This window comes from Pygocentrus nattereri, chromosome 16 (genome assembly GCF_015220715.1).
Source record: "Pygocentrus nattereri isolate fPygNat1 chromosome 16, fPygNat1.pri, whole genome shotgun sequence".
Classification (NCBI taxonomy): domain Eukaryota; kingdom Metazoa; phylum Chordata; class Actinopteri; order Characiformes; family Serrasalmidae; genus Pygocentrus; species Pygocentrus nattereri.
This window is the reverse complement of record NC_051226.1, coordinates 32,331,999-32,354,131: the sequence shown is the minus strand read 5'-3', so window position 1 is coordinate 32,354,131 and position 22,133 is coordinate 32,331,999. Positions and strand designations below refer to the sequence as shown.

Below are 22,133 nucleotides of genomic sequence, written 5' to 3'. Positions count from 1 at the left end.
TATTCAGTCCATCTATCATTTCAAAGCTTAACTAAAGTCAGTAAATCAGCAGACTCACCTGCAGAGATGAAGGGTAGCTCTGAACAGGGAGATGTTTGGCCAGAAGGGTTCGGACAGGCTGGAAGATCTGAACATAAGAAGGAAGTTGTCTGTATAGGAGAGTGCATCTCTTCACCAGGTCCAGGCAAGTGTGCAGTACAGAGAGCCTGAAACAAGAGACGATTACCATCATAAACCTTACTGTGTACAAATTTTTATATTTATAGATAGATAGATAGATAGATAGATAGATAGATAGATAGATAGATAGATAGAGAGAGAGAGAGAGAGAGAGAGAGAGAGAGAGAGAGAGAGAGAGAGCTGTCAGTACAAGCATTACAGAAGAAATAATGTTCATAATGTTCATATCAACCATTATATTTCCATGGAAGTTACTAGAATTATAGAGCAGTTAAATCAGTCAGACTGGATTCTGTGGAATGATACGGTTACAAAAAACGTAAATAGCAGTAGCAGCATCCATATTGTCAACTTCTACTTTTAAAATCTTTGGCCTGGCCAAGACATTTTGCTAGATGCAATTAATCTGGCAAGAAAAAACAGAATTGCGAATGTTAAAGTTGTCCATCTGAAAGTTTGTGGCCACTTCGTTTCACTTCCTTCTCTGGAGCCATTTCACCCGAGGCAGTTTTTTAAACCACGTTTTTTTTTTGTCCGGACATGAAATTGTGTTTTTACTCATGCGTGAAACTCGACGCTATGATCTGAGAACGTCCTGAAATGTGCACAGGCATGATTTTTGCCTGCAGTACCAAGCACAATTAACCAGTTCTACCACAGTTCTACAGGGAGATTCACTGGAAAGAGGCCCCAAATATTCGTTTGCAATTCTTGTTAGGATGAATACAAAAAAAAAAAAAAATTATATATTATGTATTATATGTTGACATATGTGTAATCAATTGCATTACATGCAATGCTGGACATGAGCTCTGGTTTCTGCCAGACACATGAAGGGGTACGGAGGTATGCACCCAGAAGTTGCAAACTGAGGTTAAGAGTTGCGACAGTTGTCCAGCACCCCCCGTCATCGTACCGAAGCAGGGGCATCCCAGCTTGTTCAAGCTCCATATACTGAGGAGCACGTTGCATGTTGTTTCGTTCAGATTGCTTCATCCTAGAGTGAGTTATTACAGAATATTTGGGGCCTCTTTCATTTGAATCTCCATGTAGAACAATCTCAGCTACACTGGGTACAATAAATGTATTAATATTGGATCTATTATTGCTCAACAAGATCAGCTGTGTTTACATGTGCGATATTGCTGGTTTTGCATGAAGTAAGTCAATAAACGAATGACTGTAAAAGAGTAAATGAGTGACTTGACTGAGGACTCACACCCCAGAGACTCAACTCAGACTTCACAAGTCAAGTGACTTGTGAACATCTCTGCTTTAGGCTTTTCAATCAGAAAAATCCTGATTGGGACTTTAATGCAGAGAGACTTTGCTAAAGGCAAACCCGGAATGTAGAAAGTTGCTGTTCCACCAAATGAGGAAAAGCTCATTTCTTTCCCGCTGAAAAGAGCACACCCAACAGACTTTCACAGTATTAAAACTCACAGTACATTCATCAATACCTGAATAGAATGGCTCATCGCCAATTAGCTGTCTGTACAAGAAACGTCTCATTTTTTCATTAAACTTGAAATTTGTCTGTATTTTGTCCATTTTACTACATACGGACTAAGCGGAAAAAACTAAATTCAATTCTTCACCAAACCCTTCCTTTAACATAAAGGCCCTGGATGTCCTACTAGGTTTAGTGTTTCTCCTCCTCCAACACAATGGAGGATAATTATCTACCTCTTTATGGACAGTGCTGGTGAGTGATCTAGTCTCAAACCACAAAAGGTGGATGTTCTGATCTTCTTGGATAAAAATAAGACTAGACTTCTATTTACTGAATATAATCAAAATGTAAGTTGCAGTCGCCACCACCACTCTAAAGAAACACAAGTCAGGAAGTTTCCTTACAGTGAACCATCAGTGCAACCCCTTTAAACTGAGAGGTGAAGAACGACTTCAGAAGCTGAAGTCCATTCTTGGTCAATCAGGGTTTGTCTCTAAGGTGGAGTCTCAGCAGTGCATTGTTGAACTCTACCCCAGGAAAGTCACAGTGGGGTGATAATTATCACTGCTCTGAGACTCTTCACACGCTCACACAGCAACATCAGCCGCTGTAAGTACCAGAAGAATCTCCACAATTAGGCTAGGAGTATTCACCAGAGTGTGAAGGGCTAAAAGTCAGCCTTTATAGGGCCTTAGAAGATAAGCAAACCCAACAGGGCTGCATGAAAAAACATTTACACTCATTGTGCATGATTGATGCATACCACTTTGAGACTAGGAACATATTATATAATAGATTTAGAAAACATTTTAAAGAGGTAATGCAATCCTGGTTGAGTACCCAGGAGCATCCAGAAAAGGCCTAGTGATTTATGAGCACACAGTTAGAAATAAGGTTCTGTGCAAGTACATTTTTCATTCATCAACATTGTACATGTTCACTCAAAGGTACAGCAATGGGTTTAAGGTCTAACTGTGAACCTTAAATATGTTTTTCCAGGTGAAAAGTTCGTATCTGTACCTTTTCGTAACCGAATGTTTTAAAACAGAACAGGTAAATAAAAGCCTGGAGGAGAGACGGGGTGTTTGGAGTCAGTAGTTATGGTTCAGTTATGTTCCCTGACTTAAGGTACTGAGATGTACCCTTGAGGGTACCACCCCAGTGACAAGAGGGGTACTGGCCCACCTTTATTTCTTTGAGTGCAGAGATGGGTGAAAGCTAACCTCATTTATCAACTGTTCTGAAGAAGAAATTTCTTTTTTAAAACCCACTTAAGCAGTTTTGACAAAGATTAAGTCACCGATGTTCTCTTGTTTGGGATTTGTTCTTCGGTAAAAACCAGAATCTAAACAGAGTCAAGAGCACAAAGGTGAGAACCGTTCTGAGCTTTTAAATCGAACCATGAATCTGACAGACTTTTTCTAAGGATCTTTCTCAACAACACATTTAAGAACAAACCTTGGAAGATACTGTAGAATTAGGCCCAATGTTCTCAACGAATGACTGCGAGGACTTTACACATTTATCCCACTACAGTGCATTAAATGATCAAAAGATACAGAGAATCTGGAAAAAAAAAAAAAAAAAAATCTCCTGCTGCATAAAAAGTACAGCCAAAAACCACATCTGAATGCGTATGATCTTTGACCCCTCAGATGGCACAGCATTAAAAGCTGGTTTGCTTCTGTGATGGAGATCAAAGCATAGGTCTCATGTCTTTATATCGTCCCTCTCCTGCTCTCCAATCTTCTAAAGCTGGACTCCTCACAGTTCCCTCAACTAGACTTTCTACTATGGGTGGCAGATCTTTCACTGCTGCTGCCACCAAACTCTGGAATTTCCTACCTTTCACTCTTCGTAATTGCTCTTCTCCGCCTTCCTTCAAATCTCTGCTAAAAACCTTCCTTTTTTCTTCTCTTCTGTCTTGTAGATTTTTTTTGCTACATACATTATTATTATTATTATTATTAATAAACATGATCACTTAAAGTAATCCAATCTAAAATGATGCGCATGCGTGGAGAACCACTTAGAGTAAACGTTACCATCAGAGTGAGATGAGCAGCAGTGAGCAGTGCTTGTTTTTTTTTCTAAACAATTTAAAATATCAGACTCAGGAAAACGTCCTTCACATGTCCTTATTAAAGAAGGCCGAGAGGAAGACGTCGTGTTCGGAGACACATAAGCCGGACGTCCGTCCCACCATATAAACTTCATCTCCTCTGCAGACCAGTTTCTGCTCCACCAACGCTATAAACTTTCACTATAATGTGACGCACATGCAGAACGGACTTAAACTTTCCAATAGGGAATGTAATCAGATACAGGTGTTTACGTGACTCCTATTCTTCTATTTAACAGATTTACAGGATTACCCCCCTCGTTCAATCGGATAGAAATCGCATGATTCTGATTGATGTGTTTACATGGACGTATTCTATTCCGATTGAGCTATTAGTCAGATTATTAGGCTATATATAAACGTGGCTATTGCTGTCTGTTTCTACTGGCATTTCACACACTGTGCCAACTTAATTGGAATTGGGTTTGCAGGTTCTCTACAAAGGGGAGCTGCTCAAATCACTTCTGTGTGTAAATGAAAGAGAGGAAACTGGTGTGAAGCAAGGGCTGGACAAACCAATTCTGATTTTGGCTTCCAAATATTATGAAAAGAAGATCATTTAAAACAATTTTCATGCCACATTACGCTTAGCAATGATGCTACTGAGTTCTAAATTCCTTTACAGCTCCCTTCCCTAAAAGTCCGAACTCATCCATTTTGGTGAAATTTATTCTATTATTTTTTTATGTGTTTAGTTGTTTTCAGTAGATTGTGGAAGTGCACTACAGCATAGTTGACAGCATTTCTTTATATCATTAATGTTTATTCATTTATTTTCATACTTATATTTAAAATGTTGTATTTAAATATTATTTGTTTTACTTGCTCTTTTTACATGTCTTTTTTCATTTGTTTTTCAGTTGGAATCCACTAAGCATTGGGAAGTTCTGGAAGCAAATATGTGAAAAGCTGAAGAGAGGTTTCTACAAAAGGACAATGACCCAAAAGACACCATGAAGTACTTCAAGAAATGTAAACTTAAGCTTTTAGAATAACCTGATCACTAAAAAAAAAAAAAAAATCTTGATGTAAACGACTTGCTTAAAACTGTTTTGAAGCCTCTGTGTCGAGCACTGGGTTTAAACAGAATTAAAATGTTCAGATTTGTCTTGCTTATTTCTACCATCACTAATCTTTGCCTAAATAAGCCTGAGGCTGCGCATGTTGGGCATTTTTCCTCAGCCATTAGTGCACAATCTACTTTTAACCCTATGGAAATCAGCTGCAAAGTAGTTAGGAAAGCTACCAGTGTATTTTATTTTGTCAAGAAGGGATGAAAAAACTTGGGATGAAAAGCTGAGTTATGCTAACTTTCACTTTTTTCTCAGAAAAAGTGTAATGAACATGCTTTCATATTTCCAAAATCAGACACATTTTTCCATCATCCAGTAAAACTGGAATGGAAAAAAGCATTTCTTTTTAACCTCTTATTCTTCAGGGTATATTTTGGTTTGTCCATTTGAATTTACAGGACCAAGTCGTAAGGCAAATTATTCAGTAACTGCATGAAATAAATGTAAAATTATTATTATTATTTTTTTAAAGTTCCCCTCAAATTAACAGGAAATGTGTTATGATCACACATTGCTATATTCTTACAATTTACTGCTGAAAGCGAAAAATCTTAGACGCTTTTTGTCTTTTATAGTCTGTTTATAGTTTATAGCCCAGATTTGGGGAAAAACGGGTCGACTTTCAGTAGAAAAAAAAAATGAGCTCAGCTTCTATTATAAGGGTTTAAAATGACATCGTCTTATTTGACTGGATAGAAGAGTTACAGCCTCAACGACGCCCAGCTTCTGAATGGAGCTCATGAAATATGAAATTTAAGAAGAATATGATGAAGTTCGTTTTTGGAAAAGTAAATATACGAGCTGCACAAAAGCATTCTATGTGGGGGGGCCGCGGTCCCCTGTATGCTCATGTTCTCCAGCATGTGTGTGTTAACGGTCGTGCAGGCTGGCAGGCTCTGAGTGATGAATTCTTTCCTACACACCAGAAAAAGTGTGAAATAGAGGTGAGTAATGCTGAGTCACTGTAACGATCCACTCAGAACAACAGCAAAACTCACTGACACGCTGACTGATTAAACTCCACCGCTACAGAGAAACAACAGATCGATCAAGAGCATCAACCATTAATCAAGAGCATCCATCAGTTTGTCATTACAGACTGACTTTAAACTGATACTCTAATGTATTAAAGAGGAATGTTTTATTATGAACCCCCCCAAAAAATGATTTTTTGCATGCAGTTAGCCTAAGAGCTAACAGATCTAGATTTAGGCAGATTTAGTGATCGTGTTTCGGGTCGATTTAGGACGTTCTCACACTTGGGCCATACACGCCAAACAAACTGACCCCTCTAAATGGCCCCAAAAACGAGATTTGACCATGTTTCGAGCTGATTTAGTGGTTTATCTTTACATTTTATTCTGATTTAATGGTCGTGTTTTAGCCTGATTTAGTGTTTTGACTATGTTTAAGGTTGGCGGAGTGATTTACCCTTATGTTTTAGGCTTATTTAGTGATTTCTTTCTATGTTTTAGGCTTATTTAGTGATTTCTTTCTATGTTTTAGGCTTATTTAGTGATTTCTTTCTATGTTTTAGGCTTATTTAGTGATTTCTTTCCATGTTTAAGGCTTATTTAGTGATTTCTTTCCATGTTTTAGGCTTATTTAGTGATTTCTTTCCATGTTTTAGGCTTATTTAGTGATTTCTTATTTAGTGATTTCTTTCCATGTTTTAGGCTTATTTAGTGATTTCTTTCTATGTTTTAGGCTTATTTAGTGATTTCTTTCCATGTTTTAGGCTTATTTAGTGATTTCTTTCTATGTTTTAGGCTTATTTAGTGATTTCTTTCTATGTTTTAGGCTTATTTAGTGATTTCTTTCTATGTTTTAGGCTTATTTAGTGAATTCTTTCTATGTTTTAGGCTTATTTAGTGATTTCTTTCCATGTTTTAGGCTTATTTAGTGATTTCTTATTTAGTGATTTCTTTCCATGTTTTAGGCTTATTTAGTGATTTCTTTCCATGTTTTAGGCTTATTTAGTGATTTCTTATTTAGTGATTTCTTTCCATGTTTTAGGCTTATTTAGTGATTTCTTTCCATGTTTTAGGCATATTTAGAGATTTCTTTCTATGTTTTAGGCCAATTTAGTGATTTGTCTTTAGACTGATGTAGTGATTTATCGTTGCATTTTAGGCTGTTGTAGTGATATAGAATTTTGTGTGAGTCAGATTTAAAGACCTGTATGTGTTTTAGTCCAGTTTAGCGATTCATCTTTGCATTTTACTGTAATTTATTTATGTAGCTTTTATTTATTTCTATTTATTATTTATTGATTGATTTATCTTTGTTTTAGCCAGATTAAGAGTTCCACAGTTCCATCTGTCCTCTAGAATCCTAACTAAACTTTACACTACAGATATTTGTCAACATTTAGTTGAGATATTTGTAGATTGACCTCTGTTTACATGTGTCCATCTGGCTGAGCAGGAGACGCAGCATCAGCTGCCTGTGTTTTCTATCCAGTCCTACACCCGCTCAGACAATTAAAGCAGCACCAAGTCTGGGGATTTGGAGAAATATTATAGAGGAATATTTTTATAACAGTTGTCTTGTGCACACTCAAGCGGATTAATCCGGGTAACCGCAGCTGCTGTTTCCAAGAATCAGTGAGTGAAGAGCAGTGGAATTCCTGACTGGACCGCGAACAGGCGCACTAAACAAGGTGCAAAAAAAAAAACTGGATCCGAACTCCCGATCTAATCCGTATTTTAATGGATCATTTAAATTAAAATAAGACCAGGAGTGTTTAAACCATGTATACAATGTATATTTCAGTGATTATCTCCAGTATCTGTGCTGGCTCTGGGGTGTGTGTGTGTGTGTGTGTGTGTGTGTGTGTGTGTGTGTGTGTGTGTACCTGTAGTGGTCTTTCTCCAGATCAGTGCTGGCTGTAACCCTGTGTACAGATGTTAAGGGGATGGCTTTCCTGCTCCAGCTGTTTGAAGCTTCAGCATCACTCAGCAGCAGCAGCTTGCTGGCTTTTCCCTGTTGTTTGAACGGAGGCACCACTGAGTAACCTGAACACACACACACACACACACACACACACACACACACACACACACACACACACACATTATTGCATTAGTTCAAAATCCAACTAGTCAAATAGAAGCACCAACCCTAAATGGCACTGTAAGTGAACGATCAGTTGGCCATCAACGAATACTGTAAATTTGGTTACACAATTAAAGTGCATATCTGATTGTAAAAATAAAACACTGAATTGTGGAAAAGCAGCATTAAGTGGCTGCCTGTCTGGACTGCTGTTCACCGTACAATGGGGAATTTTCACCTCCGTGTTTAACCCATCCGTGAAGTGAAACACCACATACACACTAGTGAACACACACACACTGGGAGACAGTGAGCACACTTGCCCAAAGCAGTGGGCAGCCCTATCCACGGCACCCGGGGAGCAGTTGGGGGTTAGGTGTCTTGCTCAAGGACACCTCAGTCATGTACTGTCGGCGCTGGGGATCAAACCGGCGACCTTCCGGTCACAGGGCCAGTTCCCTAACCTCCACCCCACGACTGCCCCCAACAACCTGATTTGGCCACACAGAGTGACCTGTGCTCCAAGCGATCTAAAAAGCAACAAAACTGTGGAACCTTGAGATGAAGTTGTATACAAGCTGTATAAGCTTTGGTTAGCTTAGCTTCCAGCACCAGCAACCTGAGGGCACATCGCGAAAACATGCACCCAAACAAGCGTGGCCTGATGTCTGGAACTCCAGAGTTTAGTTTTGTCTTTCTATGTAATTGATGAGAGGCTAGCTGTGCTCTCTAGGACTCCCAGCTATGGACGGATGTAGCATCACCAGGGACCTAACAATGCTTAGACAGCTGCACCACTCAGGAGCCCCTGTCAACTAGTTTTCAAGAAGAGCTAAAGCTCATGATTATGTAGAGAATTCTGAAGAGTTTGGAGGCTGAAATTACGCTGATCCATCTCTCCTGCATCCTCATTTAAAACCCATGTCATCAGCATAGGTGTCAGTAACTACATAGCTAAGGCATTACCACGGCAACCCATGCAGATAGACTGGTGACGCCTGGACACGCAAATCTGATCTGAACAGATAACAGAGTGGACAGTCGACTCATAGCATCTGAGAAAAATTCGATTTGCCTGCAGTCTCAACACAGCCTTAGAGTAGCCACTCCCTCTTCCGCAAGTTCTCCAAGTAATCCTGTAAAACACCCCTCGCCCCTTCTAAATAGTGAATTTGAGGAGACACTTACCTTAAAGCCTTAAACACTTGCATATAACAAAAGTTCAGACAAAATTCAGGCTTCAGATGGGATATGACACCGTTTGTCGAGTGGGTGATGATTTAGGCATGCTGTAAGCATGATGGCAATTGGTGAGACATAAGCTTCCATTACCTGTGAGCTACATTAGCCTCACAGCTTCAGTGTAAAACTACAGAAGCAAGCTTCAGATATTGCAACATCAAACTTATCATCACACAGGGTGAAAGTAAACTGAATAGTGGCTTGATTGCGTTCAGACTGAATTTTTCAGGGGGGGGGGGGCATGGCGAGACAGCGAGAGAGGGACAGAGATAGGTACCTGTACAGGTGTCGGCTGGCACAGCCATGTGAAGGAGCCCCAGCAGGAAGTTAATGAGCTCAGGAACGAAACGTTGAGAGAGCGACACGAACTCCACAGCAAGAGAGCAGAGCACCAACCCCGCTGACAGGCTCTCCAGAGACGTCACGGGACACTGAGGGAGCAGAGAAACATGTTAAAAGACACACACACAAACTTAGGCTACGGTTACACAGCAGGTAAAAGTGGCCCAAACCAAGTATGCCCAAAGGTCTTCACTTGGACACCTCACAAAAAAATAAGAAAATGTTGCGTTCAAAACATCAAAACAATGTTCGAGAACAGCACCAGCCTGATTTGATCAATGAAATGTGTGTCGCAGAGCTGATCTTCATTTTTAATTAGGGATGCATCCATATTGAACATGCTCACTTTCTCATTCTCGTAAAAATTCTATGACCTACGCAAACGAGCTCTGCCCTGATTGGCTGCCCTGTATTGCAGCTCTTTCAAAAAGCAGTCCAGGCTGAAACACTCTTTATAACTTCATACGGAAGCTGAATGGGTGTGGCTAAACTGTTGTCGCCTGAATAGGCATAAATATGCAAATATGTTTTTTGTGATGTCACAAAACCGAATTAAACTTAAAACAGGTTCTTTTCACAGCTTGGTACCCAAATATAGACCCTATGGAATTAGGAAGTGTTCTGAAAATTTACGTTCTTTATATGTTACATCAAACTTTCCTTGAGAAAAAAAAAAAAAAAACATTTTCCATGATGTGGGTCCTTTAAAACAGTTATTTAATACCATGACACAATGATACGGTGATCAGATATTATACTGTGAAAAGGTGGAACTGCAACACCCCCAACTAACAGAGCCCTACCTTGGTCAGAGCCTGGCTGATGTAGACGAAGGCAGGGGTGGTCACAGGGTGGCGGAAATCCGAGGTAGGAAACAGCAGAGCGACGATCTTCAGGTAGATCATCTACAGGAAAAACACACATCTTTTACTCATCACACCTCAACTAATGAATACAATATTCTAACTTTCCAACGACAGTTCCAAGTATTTTCCAGGCTGTCAACCCAGATATACTGACGGCCACCCAAGTAGTGACTCTGGACACTCTGGATTGGATCAGGAGCAATACTGACCCTACTGACCCTCTGGGGTCTTACAAATGTCATGATCAACACATTGTACATCAAAACGTTGAAAAGAAGCTCAGCTCCCTCTATAATGAGGTTGTTTGATCTGGAGTCCTATGTATAGAGATAATTCAGCCCTAAAGCTGGAAAAAATGAAACAGGATTTTAGAAATTCCTAACATCTCTTCCATCTGAAAACGCAGCTTGAGTGGTCGAAATGGGTGTAACACGGTCTTAGGATGAATAAAACAGTAGACAAATGTTCTCCTCATCATTATTTTCCAAAACCGCTGCAGCAATTTCAGCCGTCTAATGCAGCAACTTGTTATAATGCTAATAATGTAAGATCTGGGCTTTAACAGTCAACATGAATGAGTGTTCACTGTTGCACTTTTCTTTGTGTTATAACTGTTCATTAATGACTTTAAAAAGTGTTTATGCCCTAATTATCCATCAATAAATTCACGTTAAACCATTCATAAACCTTTAATAAAACTTATCACAATAAGAGTCCCATAAAAATGCTATTATTAGTGGAAGCAGTAGAGAAAAATGTAAATAACATGGACTAAGATGCACTTAAACTTTTTTTTTATTGAGATGCACTTGAACTCTCATATATTTTTGTTAATAAATGTTCAAACTTCGGACACTTATTTTACCTTTTTCCAACAATGGAAGTTTTAAAGTAAATGCAGCACCTCCCCCTGCTGGACAACTGAGGCAAGTCCTCTGTAGCTCGCTTACACAATTCGAATGATCATCATGTAGGACTTAAAACTGAATGTAATCAATAATTAGAAAGAAAAAAAAAAAAGTGTGTACCATATCCAAGCCTGGAAACGCAGCACGACCTTTGACCTCTATACTCTCCTCCATGCTGTGAGCGCTGTCACCGAGCAAAGACTGCATCACCTTATGCGCTGCGGCAGGAAAGAGCTGACAGAGCGCATACACCTGCCTGAGAGAGAGAGAGAGAGAGAGAGAGAGAGAGAGAGAGAGAGAGAGAGAGAGAGAGAGAGAGAAAGAAAGAAAGAAAGAAAGAAAGAAAGAAAGAAAGAAAGAAAGAAAAGAGGGAGAGACAGAAAGAGAGAGAAAGACAAAGAGAAAGAGAGAAAAAGAAATAGAAATAGAGAGAGAGAGAGAGAGAGAGAGAGAGAGAGAGAGAGAGAAAAAGAGCGCGAGAGAGAGAAAGAAAGAAAAGAAAGAAAAAGATAAAGAAAGAGAAAGGGAGAGAAAGAAAGAGGAAGAGAGAAAGGGAGAGAAAGAAAGAGAAAGAGAGAAAGAAAGAAAGAGAAAGAAAGAGAAAGAGAGAGAAAGAGAGAAAGAAAGAAAAAGAGAAAGAGAGAGAGAGCGCAAGAGAGAGCGCAAGAGAGAGCGCAAGAGAGAGCGCAAGAGAGAGCGAGACACAGAGATATATGTATATATATTCAGGGCCAGTGTAATACTGCAGCCTGCAGGTAACACCTGTACGGTAACAGTAACACTTACGGGATGAATATGTTGACCGTGGCCAGCTCTGGTGGGGTCCGCATGGCTAACTCTCCTACATACTCCAACAGGAAACCAAACAACTTCTGTAAAACAGTAAAAAACCAGCGCAGCTGATTAGGGCTGGGCGACTTGGCCAGTCTCCTACAGCTGCGTGTGGAACAAGTGAACTTTCCCTTCAACAAAACCTCAGATGTTCAACAAGCACGTTAACTCATTAACTCGACCATGATCATCCGTTCTTTTAGCCAGCGATCTGATGATGCTCGATACCTCAAAATCTGCGGCACCGGGTTTGATACCAGACTCTGCAGTCGGCATGAAATCATACTGTGGTATCAGAGCCGCCTGAGTCAGTTCAGTAGCAGTTATTTAGCCTCTTGTTGTGTGGAATTTTAATTTTAGTTACCTTTTAATTTGATTTTGGTATGTTTTAATCATTATTTTCATTAAATGGTATTATATGCTTATTTGATCATTTATTTATTATTTTGTTTCAATTGTTTTTTTTAACTATTAAATGTGCTATTATAATTATTAGTCATTTTTTTTGACATACTTTTATAATCCAGTTTTTCAATCCCTGCATTGGCTCAGCTCCACCGTAAAAGAGGGTCTCCTTCAAAGTACTGAGCTTAAATAAAGGTTGAGTGATTGATTGATTGACGTTGATTGATGGGCAGGGCTGCACGCTGAGGTAAACAGTGTGAGCCTAGAAGTAAACAGACTAGCCTAGCCTTCGAGCAGCCTGAGCACCAGTTTCTCTACGCCGTGTTATTCAGTAGAGCCGAGTAACGAAGCTGATCTACGACTGCACTGTGATCTTTAAAGCTTTATAAAATCAGCTTAGACTACCCCCTTAAAAACGTTCTGAATGTATTCGAGTCCCCCCGAGTCACAAATAATTCACAGTAGTTTCCATTTAATAAGACTTAAGACTAAACAGCTGAAAAATAAGGCTGCAGTTAAATGGCTAATATGAATACCAGCAAATAATTTCATCTAAAACCACCAGAAAACGTACAAATTAATCAGCATTTTTGCTTTCGTATTGCTAAAAATCCAGAATACATTAAGAAACGATGTTTATCACACTGACTTATTACACTTTTAAAGACTACAATATATGTTTAAAATGTTATTTAAGCTAATTCTCACACTGAACAGCATTTTAAAAGGCAAACGTTGAATATGGGGTTATTTTTGCCCTTTGTGGCCGACACTGGTGTCCAGGGTTGAGTCCATTCATGCCACACAGAGGTGTGTGATGTCAGACAGCAGGCATGTGGTCACCTCTAACTTGGCTTTGTTGCCCGCAGCCAGACTCGGGTGGTTGCACTTCTGTATTCTCTCCACTATGAGTCGCTGTTTTTCTGCAGAATGACCGTCCAGCAGCGCCTTTAGATCACTGAAGCTCTCAGGAGCTAGAACAAGAGAACACAGGCAAACATTATTCAGTTCAAATCAATGCCACAATTTTAATTTCAGCTCAAAAAGTTATACTTACGCAAATGAAACACAAACGGATTTGACTGTTTTCAACTAAAAAAAAAAAAAAAAAAAAACCTTCACACCATCCCGCAACTAAACAGACAGACATTTCTCTAGGATTTTGCTTCTGCTAAGATTACCATTTGGTATTAAGGAGTTAAATTAGAAGATGACAAAACTGCACAAATTTCTCTCTAACTTTTGCAAATAAACGAAATGAATTTTTGAAATAGGGAAGGGGCAAAAATTACGCTCAGTTTTCCAATGAAAATGAATAAAAACGCTGAAAATTGACCAAAAAGGCTACACTGCTAATATGATTTGAGGTGGCAACAATTAGTTTGCAAAATCTGCAATGTTGGCTTTAATAAACAAACAAACAAATAAATAAATAACTAAATAAAGTGTCTATACTGATCTAAACAGTCATTCTGACAGACTGCAATATACTACAGGACATGTAGGGGACTATATGCGCTGCAACACAATTTCATTACATGTCTATGAATTCAGCGATTTTTATGCAACATTTCATATACTGCGCTGCATTCTGACAGACTGTAATACACTACAGGAAGTGTAGGGGGCGATACGGCTTCTACTGTTTCATTTAAAAAGCTCTATAATGTTCATATGATCCACACAGTCGCTCTGACAGACTGTAATACACTACAGGAAGTGTAGGGGGCGATACGGCTTCTACTGTTTCATTTAAAAAGCTCTAAAATGTTCATATGATCCACACAGTCGCTCTGACAGACTGTAATACACTACAGGAAGTGTAGGGGGCGATATGGCTTCTACTGTTTCATTTAAAAAGCTCTATAATGTTCATATGATCCACACAGTCGCTCTGACAGACTGTAATACACTACAGGAAGCGTAGGGGGCGATATGGCTTTTACTGTTTCATTTAAAAAGCTCTATAATGATCATATGATCCTCACAGTCACTCTGACAGACTGTAATACACTACAGGAAGCGTAGGGGGCGATACGGCTTCTACTGTCTCATTTAAAAAGCTCTATAATGTTCATATGATCCACACAGTCACTCTGACAGACTGTAATACACTACAGTAAATGTGAGTAGTTGTGTGTTAAAGTCCTAATTGGTTTTCAATAAAAAAAGTTGTCATTAGTAATATTAGTAGTAGTGTTAGTAGTAGTAGTGTTAGCAGTAGTGTTAGTAGTATTATCCAGTTATCCGGTTTTCTGTTTATCTTTACCTGCGAAGGTGTATGGAAGTTCTGCCTTGGCTGCCTCCTGCATGGCTTTTCGCTCTTCCTCACTCAGAGCCGGTTTAGCTTTGGCTGCCTCTTCTTCACCTTCGTCATTCTCCTCCTCCTCCTCATCTTCAGCTCCGCTGGCTTGATCTGAGTCCAGGTCCGAGTGACCACCTTCGCCTTCATCTTCTTCTTCTTCATCATCTTCGTCATCAACACCACTGCCATCGTCTTCCCCATCCTCATCGTCCTCCTCCTCCTCCCCACCAGTCCCTTCCTCACCCTCTTGTCCCTCCTCCTCTCCTCCATCAGAGTTCCACTTTCCATCCTAATTAACGATAGAGATGTATGTGAGTCTTAATCAGTTCTGCACAAGAGTTTGTTCTCTCTACACTCCTGAGAAATAAGGAGTGAGTTTACAGTAAAATCCTTCATTCTGTATTGGTCACTGTGAGAGCGCTGAGCAGAACACACTCGCTGACCACAGCTCAGGAAGGCTGCCTGCTGCCTTCCATCATGATTCAAATCTAGGGCCACTAAAACACCGTTTTTTTAAAAATTTATTTGCCGATACAAACATAGAATAAAATGTCACAAAAGGTTTAATTTATATTATAGTGTCTTTGTAAAATCTGGGGTCACTTTATTTCAACAAGACAAATCGCACACACACTCCTATCTCTATCTCTCTCTCGCTCTCGCACTCCCTGTTTGTCTCTGTCTCTCGCTCTCGCACTCCCTGTTTGTCTCTGTCTCTCGCTCTCGCACTCCCTGTTTGTCTCTGTCTCTCGCTCTCGCACTCCCTGTTTGTCTCTCGCTCTCGCACTCCCTGTTTGTCTCTCGCTCTCGCTCTCGCACTCCCTGTTTGTCTCTCGCTCTCGCTCTCGCACTCCCTGTTTGTCTCTCGCTCTCCCTGTTTGTCTCTCGCTCTCGCACTCCCTGTTTGTCTCGTTTGTCTCTCGCACTCCCTGTTTGTCTCTCGCACTCCCTGTTTGTCTCTCGCTCTCGCTCTCCCTGTTTGTCTCTCGCTCTCGCACTCCCTGTTTGTCTCTCGCTCTCGCACTCCCTGTTTGTCTCTCGCTCTCCCTGTTTGTCTCTCGCTCTCGCACTCCCTGTTTGTCTCTCGCACTCCCTGTTTGTCTCTCGCACTCCCTGTTTGTCTCTCGCACTCCCTGTTTGTCTCTCGCTCTCGCACTCCCTGTTTGTCTCTCGCTCTCGCACTCCCTGTTTGTCTCTCGCACTCCCTGTTTGTCTCTCGCACTCCCTGTTTGTCTCTCGCTCTCGCACTCCGTTTGTCTCTCGCTCTCGCACTCCCTGTTTGTCTCTCGCTCTCGCACTCCGTTTGTCTCTCTCTCTCGCACTCCGTTTGTCTCTCGCTCGCTCTCTCACTCCGTTTGTCTCTCTCTCTCTCTCTCGCACTCCCTGTTTGTCTCTCGCTCTCGCTCTCGCACTCCCTGTTTGTCTCTCGCTCTCGCACTCCCTGTTTGTCTCTCGCTCTCGCACTCCCTGTTTGTCTCTCGCTCTCGCACTCCCTGTTTGTCTCTCGCTCTCGCACTCCCCGTTTGTCTCGCTCTCGCACTCCCTGTTTGGCTCTCGCACTCCGTTTGTCTCTCGCTCTCGCACTCCGTTTGTCTCTCGCTCTCGCACTCCGTTTGTCTCTCGCTCTCGCACTCCGTTTGTCTCTCGCTCTCGCACTCCCTGTTTGTCTCTCGCTCTCGCACTCCCTGTTTGTCTCTCGCTCTCGCACTCCCTGTTTGTCTCTCTCTCTCGCACTCCGTTTGTCTCTCGCTCGCTCTCTCACTCCGTTTGTCTCTCTCTCGCTCTCGCATTCCCTGTTTGTCTCTCGCTCTCTCAGTACCTGTTTGTCTCTCTCTCGCACTCCGTTTGTCTCTCGCTCGCTCTCGCACTCCCTGTTTGTCTCTCTCTCTCGCACTCCCTGTTTTTCTCTCTCTCTCGCTCTCGCACTCCGTTTGTCTCTCGCTCTCGCTCTCGCACTCCCTGTTTGTCTCTCGCGCTCGCTCTCCCTGTTTTTCTCTCTCTCTCGCACTCCGTTTGTCTCTCGCTCTCGCACTCCCTGTTTGTCTCTCGCGCTCGCTCTCCCTGTTTGTCTCTCTCTCTCGCTCTCGCACTCCGTTTGTCTCTCGCTCTCGCACTCCCTGTTTGTCTCTCGCGCTCGCTCTCCCTGTTTGTCTCTCTCTCTCGCTCTCGCACTCCCTGTTTGTCTCTCTCTCTCGCACTCCCTGTTTGTCTCTCTCTCTCGCACTCCCTGTTTGTCTCTCTCTCTCGCACTCCCTGTTTGTCTCTCTCTCTCGCACTCCGTTTGTCTCTCTCGCTCGCTCTCTCACTCCCTGTTTGTCTCTCGCTCGCTCTCTCACTCCGTTTGTCTCTCGCTCGCTCTCTCACTCCGTTTGTCTCTCGCTCGCTCTCTCACTCCGTTTGTCTCTCGCTCGCTCTCTCACTCCGTTTGTCTCTCGCTCGCTCTCTCACTCCGTTTGTCTCTCTCTCGCTCTCGCACTCCCTGTTTGTCTCTCGCTCTCGCACTCCCTGTTTGTCTCTCGCTCTCTCAGTACCTGTTTGTCTCTCTCTCGCACTCCGTTTGTCTCTCGCTCGCTCTCTCACTCCGTTTGTCTCTCGCTCGCTCTCTCACTCCGTTTGTCTCTCGCTCGCTCTCTCACTCCGTTTGTCTCTCGCTCGCTCACTCCGTTTGTCTCTCTCTCGCTCTCGCACTCCCTGTTTGTCTCTCGCTCTCGCACTCCCTGTTTGTCTCTCGCTCGCTCTCTCACTCCGTGTTTGTCTCTCGCTCTCGCACTCCGTTTGTCTCTCGCTCTCGCACTCCGTTTGTCTCTCGCTCTCGCACTCCGTTTGTCTCTCGCACTCCGTTTGTCTCTCGCTCTCGCACTCCCTGTTTGTCTCTCGCTCGCTCTCTCACTCCGTTTGTCTCTCGCTCGCTCTCTCACTCCGTTTGTCTCTCTCTCGCTCTCGCACTCCGTTTGTCTCTCGCTCTCTCAGTACCTGTTTGTCTCTCTCTCGCACTCCGTTTGTCTCCCGCTCGCTCTCTCACTCCGTTTGTCTCTCTCTCTCTCTCGCACTCCCTGTTTGTCTCTCTCTCTCGCACTCCCTGTTTTTCTCTCTCTCTCGCACTCCGTTTGTCTCTCGCTCTCGCTCTCGCACTCCCTGTTTGTCTCCCGCTCGCTCTCTCACTCCGTTTGTCTCTCTCTCTCTCTCGCACTCCCTGTTTGTCTCTCTCTCTCGCACTCCCTGTTTTTCTCTCTCTCTCGCACTCCGTTTGTCTCTCGCTCTCGCTCTCGCACTCCCTGTTTGTCTCTCGCGCTCGCTCTCCCTGTTTTTCTCTCTCTCTCGCTCTCGCACTCCGTTTGTCTCTCACTCTCGCTCTCGCACTCCCTGTTTGTCTCTCGCGCTCGCTCTCCGTTTGTCTCTCTCTCTCGCTCTCGCACTCCCTGTTTGTCTCTCTCTCTCGCACTCCCTGTTTGTCTCTCTCTCTCGCACTCCCTGTTTGTCTCTCTCTCTCGCACTCCCTGTTTGTCTCTCTCTCTCGCACTCCCTGTTTGTCTCTCTCTCTCGCACTCCCTGTTTGTCTCTCTCTCTCGCACTCCGTTTGTCTCTCTCGCTCGCTCTCTCACTCCCTGTTTGTCTCTCGCTCGCTCTCTCACTCCGTTTGTCTCTCTCTCGCTCTCGCACTCCCTGTTTGTCTCTCGCTCGCTCTCTCACTCCGTTTGTCTCTCGCACTCCCTGTTTGTCTCTCGCTCTCGCACTCCGTTTGTCTCTCGCTCTCGCACTCCCTGTTTGTCTCTCGCTCTCGCACTCCCTGTTTGTCTCTCGCTCTCGCACTCCGTTTGTCTCTCGCACTCCCTGTTTGTCTCTCGCACTCCCTGTTTGTCTCTCTCTCTCGCACTCCCTGTTTGTCTCTCTCTCTCGCACTCCCTGTTTGTCTCTCTCTCTCGCACTCCCTGTTTGTCTCTCTCTCTCGCTCTCGCACTCCGTTTGTCTCTCGCTCGCTCTCTCACTCCGTTTGTCTCTCGCACTCCCCGTTTGTCTCTCGCACTCCCCGTTTGTCTCTCGCACTCCCCGTTTGTCTCTCGCTCTCGCACTCCGTTTGTCTCTCGCTCTCGCACTCCCTGTTTGTCTCTCGCTCTCGCACTCCGTTTGTCTCTCGCTCTCGCACTCCCTGTTTGTCTCTCGCTCTCGCACTCCGTTTGTCTCTCGCTCTCGCACTCCCTGTTTGTCTCTCGCACTCCCTGTTTGTCTCTCGCACTCCCTGTTTGTCTCTCGCACTCCCTGTTTGTCTCTCTCTCTCGCACTCCCTGTTTGTCTCTCTCTCTCGCACTCCCTGTTTGTCTCTCTCTCTCGCTCTCGCACTCCGTTTGTCTCTCTCTCTCGCTCTCGCACTCCGTTTGTCTCTCGCTCGCTCTCTCACTCCGTTTGTCTCTCGCTCGCTCTCTCACTCCGTTTGTCTCTCGCGCTCCCTGTTTGTCTCTCGCGCTCCCTGTTTGTCTCTCTCTCTCGCGCTCCCTGTTTGTCTCTCTCTCTCGCGCTCCCTGTTTGTCTCTCGCGCTCCCTGTTTGTCTCTCGCGCTCCGTTTGTCTCTCGCTCTCGCTCTCGCACTCCCTGTTTGTCTCTCGCGCTCCCCGTTTGTCTCTCGCGCTCCCCGTTTGTCTCTCGCGCTCCCCGTTTGTCTCTCGCGCTCCCCGTTTGTCTCTCGCTCTCGCGCTCCCCGTTTGTCTCTCGCTCTCGCGCTCCCCGTTTGTCTCTCGCTCTCGCGCTCCCCGTTTGTCTCTCGCTCTCGCGCTCCGTTTGTCTCTCGCTCTCGCGCTCCGTTTGTCTCTCGCTCTCGCTCTCCGTTTGTCTCTCGCTCTCGCTCTCCCTGTTTGTCTCTCGCTCTCGCGCTCCCTGTTTGTCTCTCGCGCTCCCTGTTTGTCTCTCTCTCGCGCTCCCTGTTTGTCTCTCTCTCGCTCTCTCGCTCCCTGTTTGTCTCTCTCTCGCTCCCTGTTTGTCTCTCTCTCTCGCACTCCCTGTTTGTCTCTCTCGTCTCGCATCTCCCTGTTTGTCTCTCTCTCTCTCACTCCCTGTTTGTCTCTCTCTCTCGCTCCCTGTTTGTCTCTCTCTCTCGCGCTCCCTGTTTGTCTCTCTCTCTCTCACTCCCTGTTTGTCTCTCTCTCTCTCGCTCTCTCACTCCCTGTTTGTCTCTCTCACTCCGTTTGTCTCTCTCTCGCTCTCCTCTCTCTCTCACTCCCTGTTTGTCTCTCTCTCTCTCGCTCTCTCACTCCCATTTTGTCTCTCTCTCTCTCTCTCTCTCTCGCTCTCTCACTCCCTGTTTGTCTCTCTCTCTCTCTCTCACTCCGTTTGTCTCTCTCTCTCGCTCTCTCACTCCCTGTTTGTCTCTCTCTCTCGCTCTCGCACTCCCTGTTTGTCTCTCTCTCTCGCTCTCGCACTCCCTGTTTGTCTCTCTCTCTCGCTCTCGCACTCCCTGTTTGTCTCTCTCTCTCGCTCTCGCACTCCCTGTTTGTCTCTCTCTCTCTCTCGCTCTCGCACTCCCTGTTTGTCTCTCTCTCTCTCGCTCTCTCACTCCCTGTTTGTCTCTCTCTCTCGCTCTCGCACTCCCTGTTTGTCTCTCTCTCTCGGTCTCACTCCGTGTTTGTCTCTCTCTCTCTCGCTCTCTCACTCCGTGTTTGTCTCTCTCTCTCTCTCGCTCTCTCACTCCCTGTTTGTCTCTCTCTCTCGCTCTCTCACTCCCTGTTTGTCTCTCTCTCTCGCTCTCTCACTCCCTGTTTGTCTCTCTCTCTCGCTCTCTCACTCCCTGTTTGTCTCTCTCTCTCGCTCTCGCACTCCGTTTGTCTCTCTCTCTCGCTCTCGCACTCCCTGTTTGTCTCTCTCTCTCTCGCTCTCGCACTCCCTGTTTGTCTCTCTCTCTCTCGCTCTCTCACTCCCTGTTTGTCTCTCTCTCTCGCTCTCGCACTCCCTGTTTGTCTCTCTCTCTCGCTCTCACTCCGTGTTTGTCTCTCTCTCTCTCGCACTCCGTTTGTCTCTCTCTCTCTCGCTCTCTCACTCCCTGTTTGTCTCTCTCTCTCGCTCTCGCACTCCCTGTTTGTCTCTCTCTCTCACTCCGTGTTTGTCTCTCTCTCTCTCGCTCTCTCACTCCGTGTTTGTCTCTCTCTCTCTCTCGCTCTCTCACTCCCTGTTTGTCTCTCTCTCTCGCTCTCTCACTCCGTTTGTCTCTCGCTCTCTCACTCCGTTTGTCTCTCGCTCTCTCACTCCGTTTGTCTCTCGCTCTCTCACTCCGTTTGTCTCTCGCTCTCTCACTCCGTTTGTCTCTCGCTCTCTCTCTCTCTCTCGCTCTCTCACTCCGTGTCTCTCTCTCGCTCTCTCACTCCGTGTTTGTCTCTCTCTCTCGCTCTCTCACTCCCTGTTTGTCTCTCTCCCGCGCCTCTCCACTCCGTGTTTGTCTCTCTCTCGCTCTCTTCACTCGTGTTAGTCTTCTCTCTCGCCCTCTCACTCCGTGTTTTCTCTCTCGCTCTCTCACTCCGTGTTTGTGCTCTCTCTCGCTCTCTCACTCCGTGTTTGGCTCTCTCTCGCTCTCTCGACTCCGTTTCTCTCTCGCTCTCTCACTCCGTGTTTGTCTCTCTCTCGCTCTCTCACTCCGTGTCTGTCCTCTCTCTCGCTCTCGTCACTCCCGTGTTTGTCTCTCTCTCGCTCCTCATCAAGTCCGTGTTTAGTCCTCTCTCTCGCTCTCTCACTCCGTGTTTGTCTCTCTCTCGCTCTCTCACTCCGTGTTGTCTCTCTCTCTCTCTCTCTCTCTCGCTCTCCACGCCGGTTTGTCCTCATCGCTCGCTCTCTCACTCCGTGTTTAGTCTCTCTCTCGCTCTCTCACTCCGTGTTGTCTCTCTCGTCGCTCTCTCCACTCCGTGTTTGTCTCTCGCTCTCTCTCTCACTCCGTGTTTGTCTCTCTCTCGCTCTCTCACTCCGTGTTTGTCTCTCTCGCTCTCTCACTCCGTGTTTGTCTCTCGCTCTCTCACTCCGTGTTTGTCTCTCGCTCTCTCACTCCGTGTTTGTCTCTCGCTCTCTCACTCCGTGTTTGTCTCTCGCTCTCTCACTCCGTGTTTGTCTCTCGCTCTCTCTCTCTCTCTCGCTCTCTCACTCCGTGTTTGTCTCTCTCTCGCTCTCTCACTCCGTGTTTGTCTCTCTCTCGCTCTCTCACTCCGTGTCTCTCTCTCGCTCTCTCACTCCGTGTTAGTCTCTCTCTCGCTCTCTCTCTCTCTCGCTCTCTCACTCCGTGTTAGTCTCTCTCTCGCTCTCTCTCTCTCTCTCGCTCTCTCACTCCGTGTTAGTCTCTCTCTCGCTCTCTCACTCCGTGTTAGTCTCTCTCTCGCTCT

The 22,133-nt window shown here is 44.5% G+C and overlaps 1 protein-coding gene across 1 annotated transcript in view; it reads right to left on the bottom strand.

Annotated features, from left to right (window-relative positions):
* nop14 (NOP14 nucleolar protein homolog (yeast)) overlaps positions 1-22,133 on the bottom strand; it is a 42,802-nt gene that overhangs the window by 4,123 nt on the left and 16,546 nt on the right. Inside the window, exons 9-16 of the mRNA XM_017684879.1 lie at positions 14,749-15,073; positions 13,323-13,453; positions 12,030-12,115; positions 11,364-11,499; positions 10,273-10,374; positions 9,405-9,558; positions 7,686-7,845; positions 59-206 (exon numbers count right to left, since the gene is read on the bottom strand). Of these exons, the coding sequence (XP_017540368.1) occupies positions 59-206; positions 7,686-7,845; positions 9,405-9,558; positions 10,273-10,374; positions 11,364-11,499; positions 12,030-12,115; positions 13,323-13,453; positions 14,749-15,073 (1,242 nt within the window). The remainder of the gene's footprint in view (positions 1-58; positions 207-7,685; positions 7,846-9,404; positions 9,559-10,272; positions 10,375-11,363; positions 11,500-12,029; positions 12,116-13,322; positions 13,454-14,748; positions 15,074-22,133) is intronic.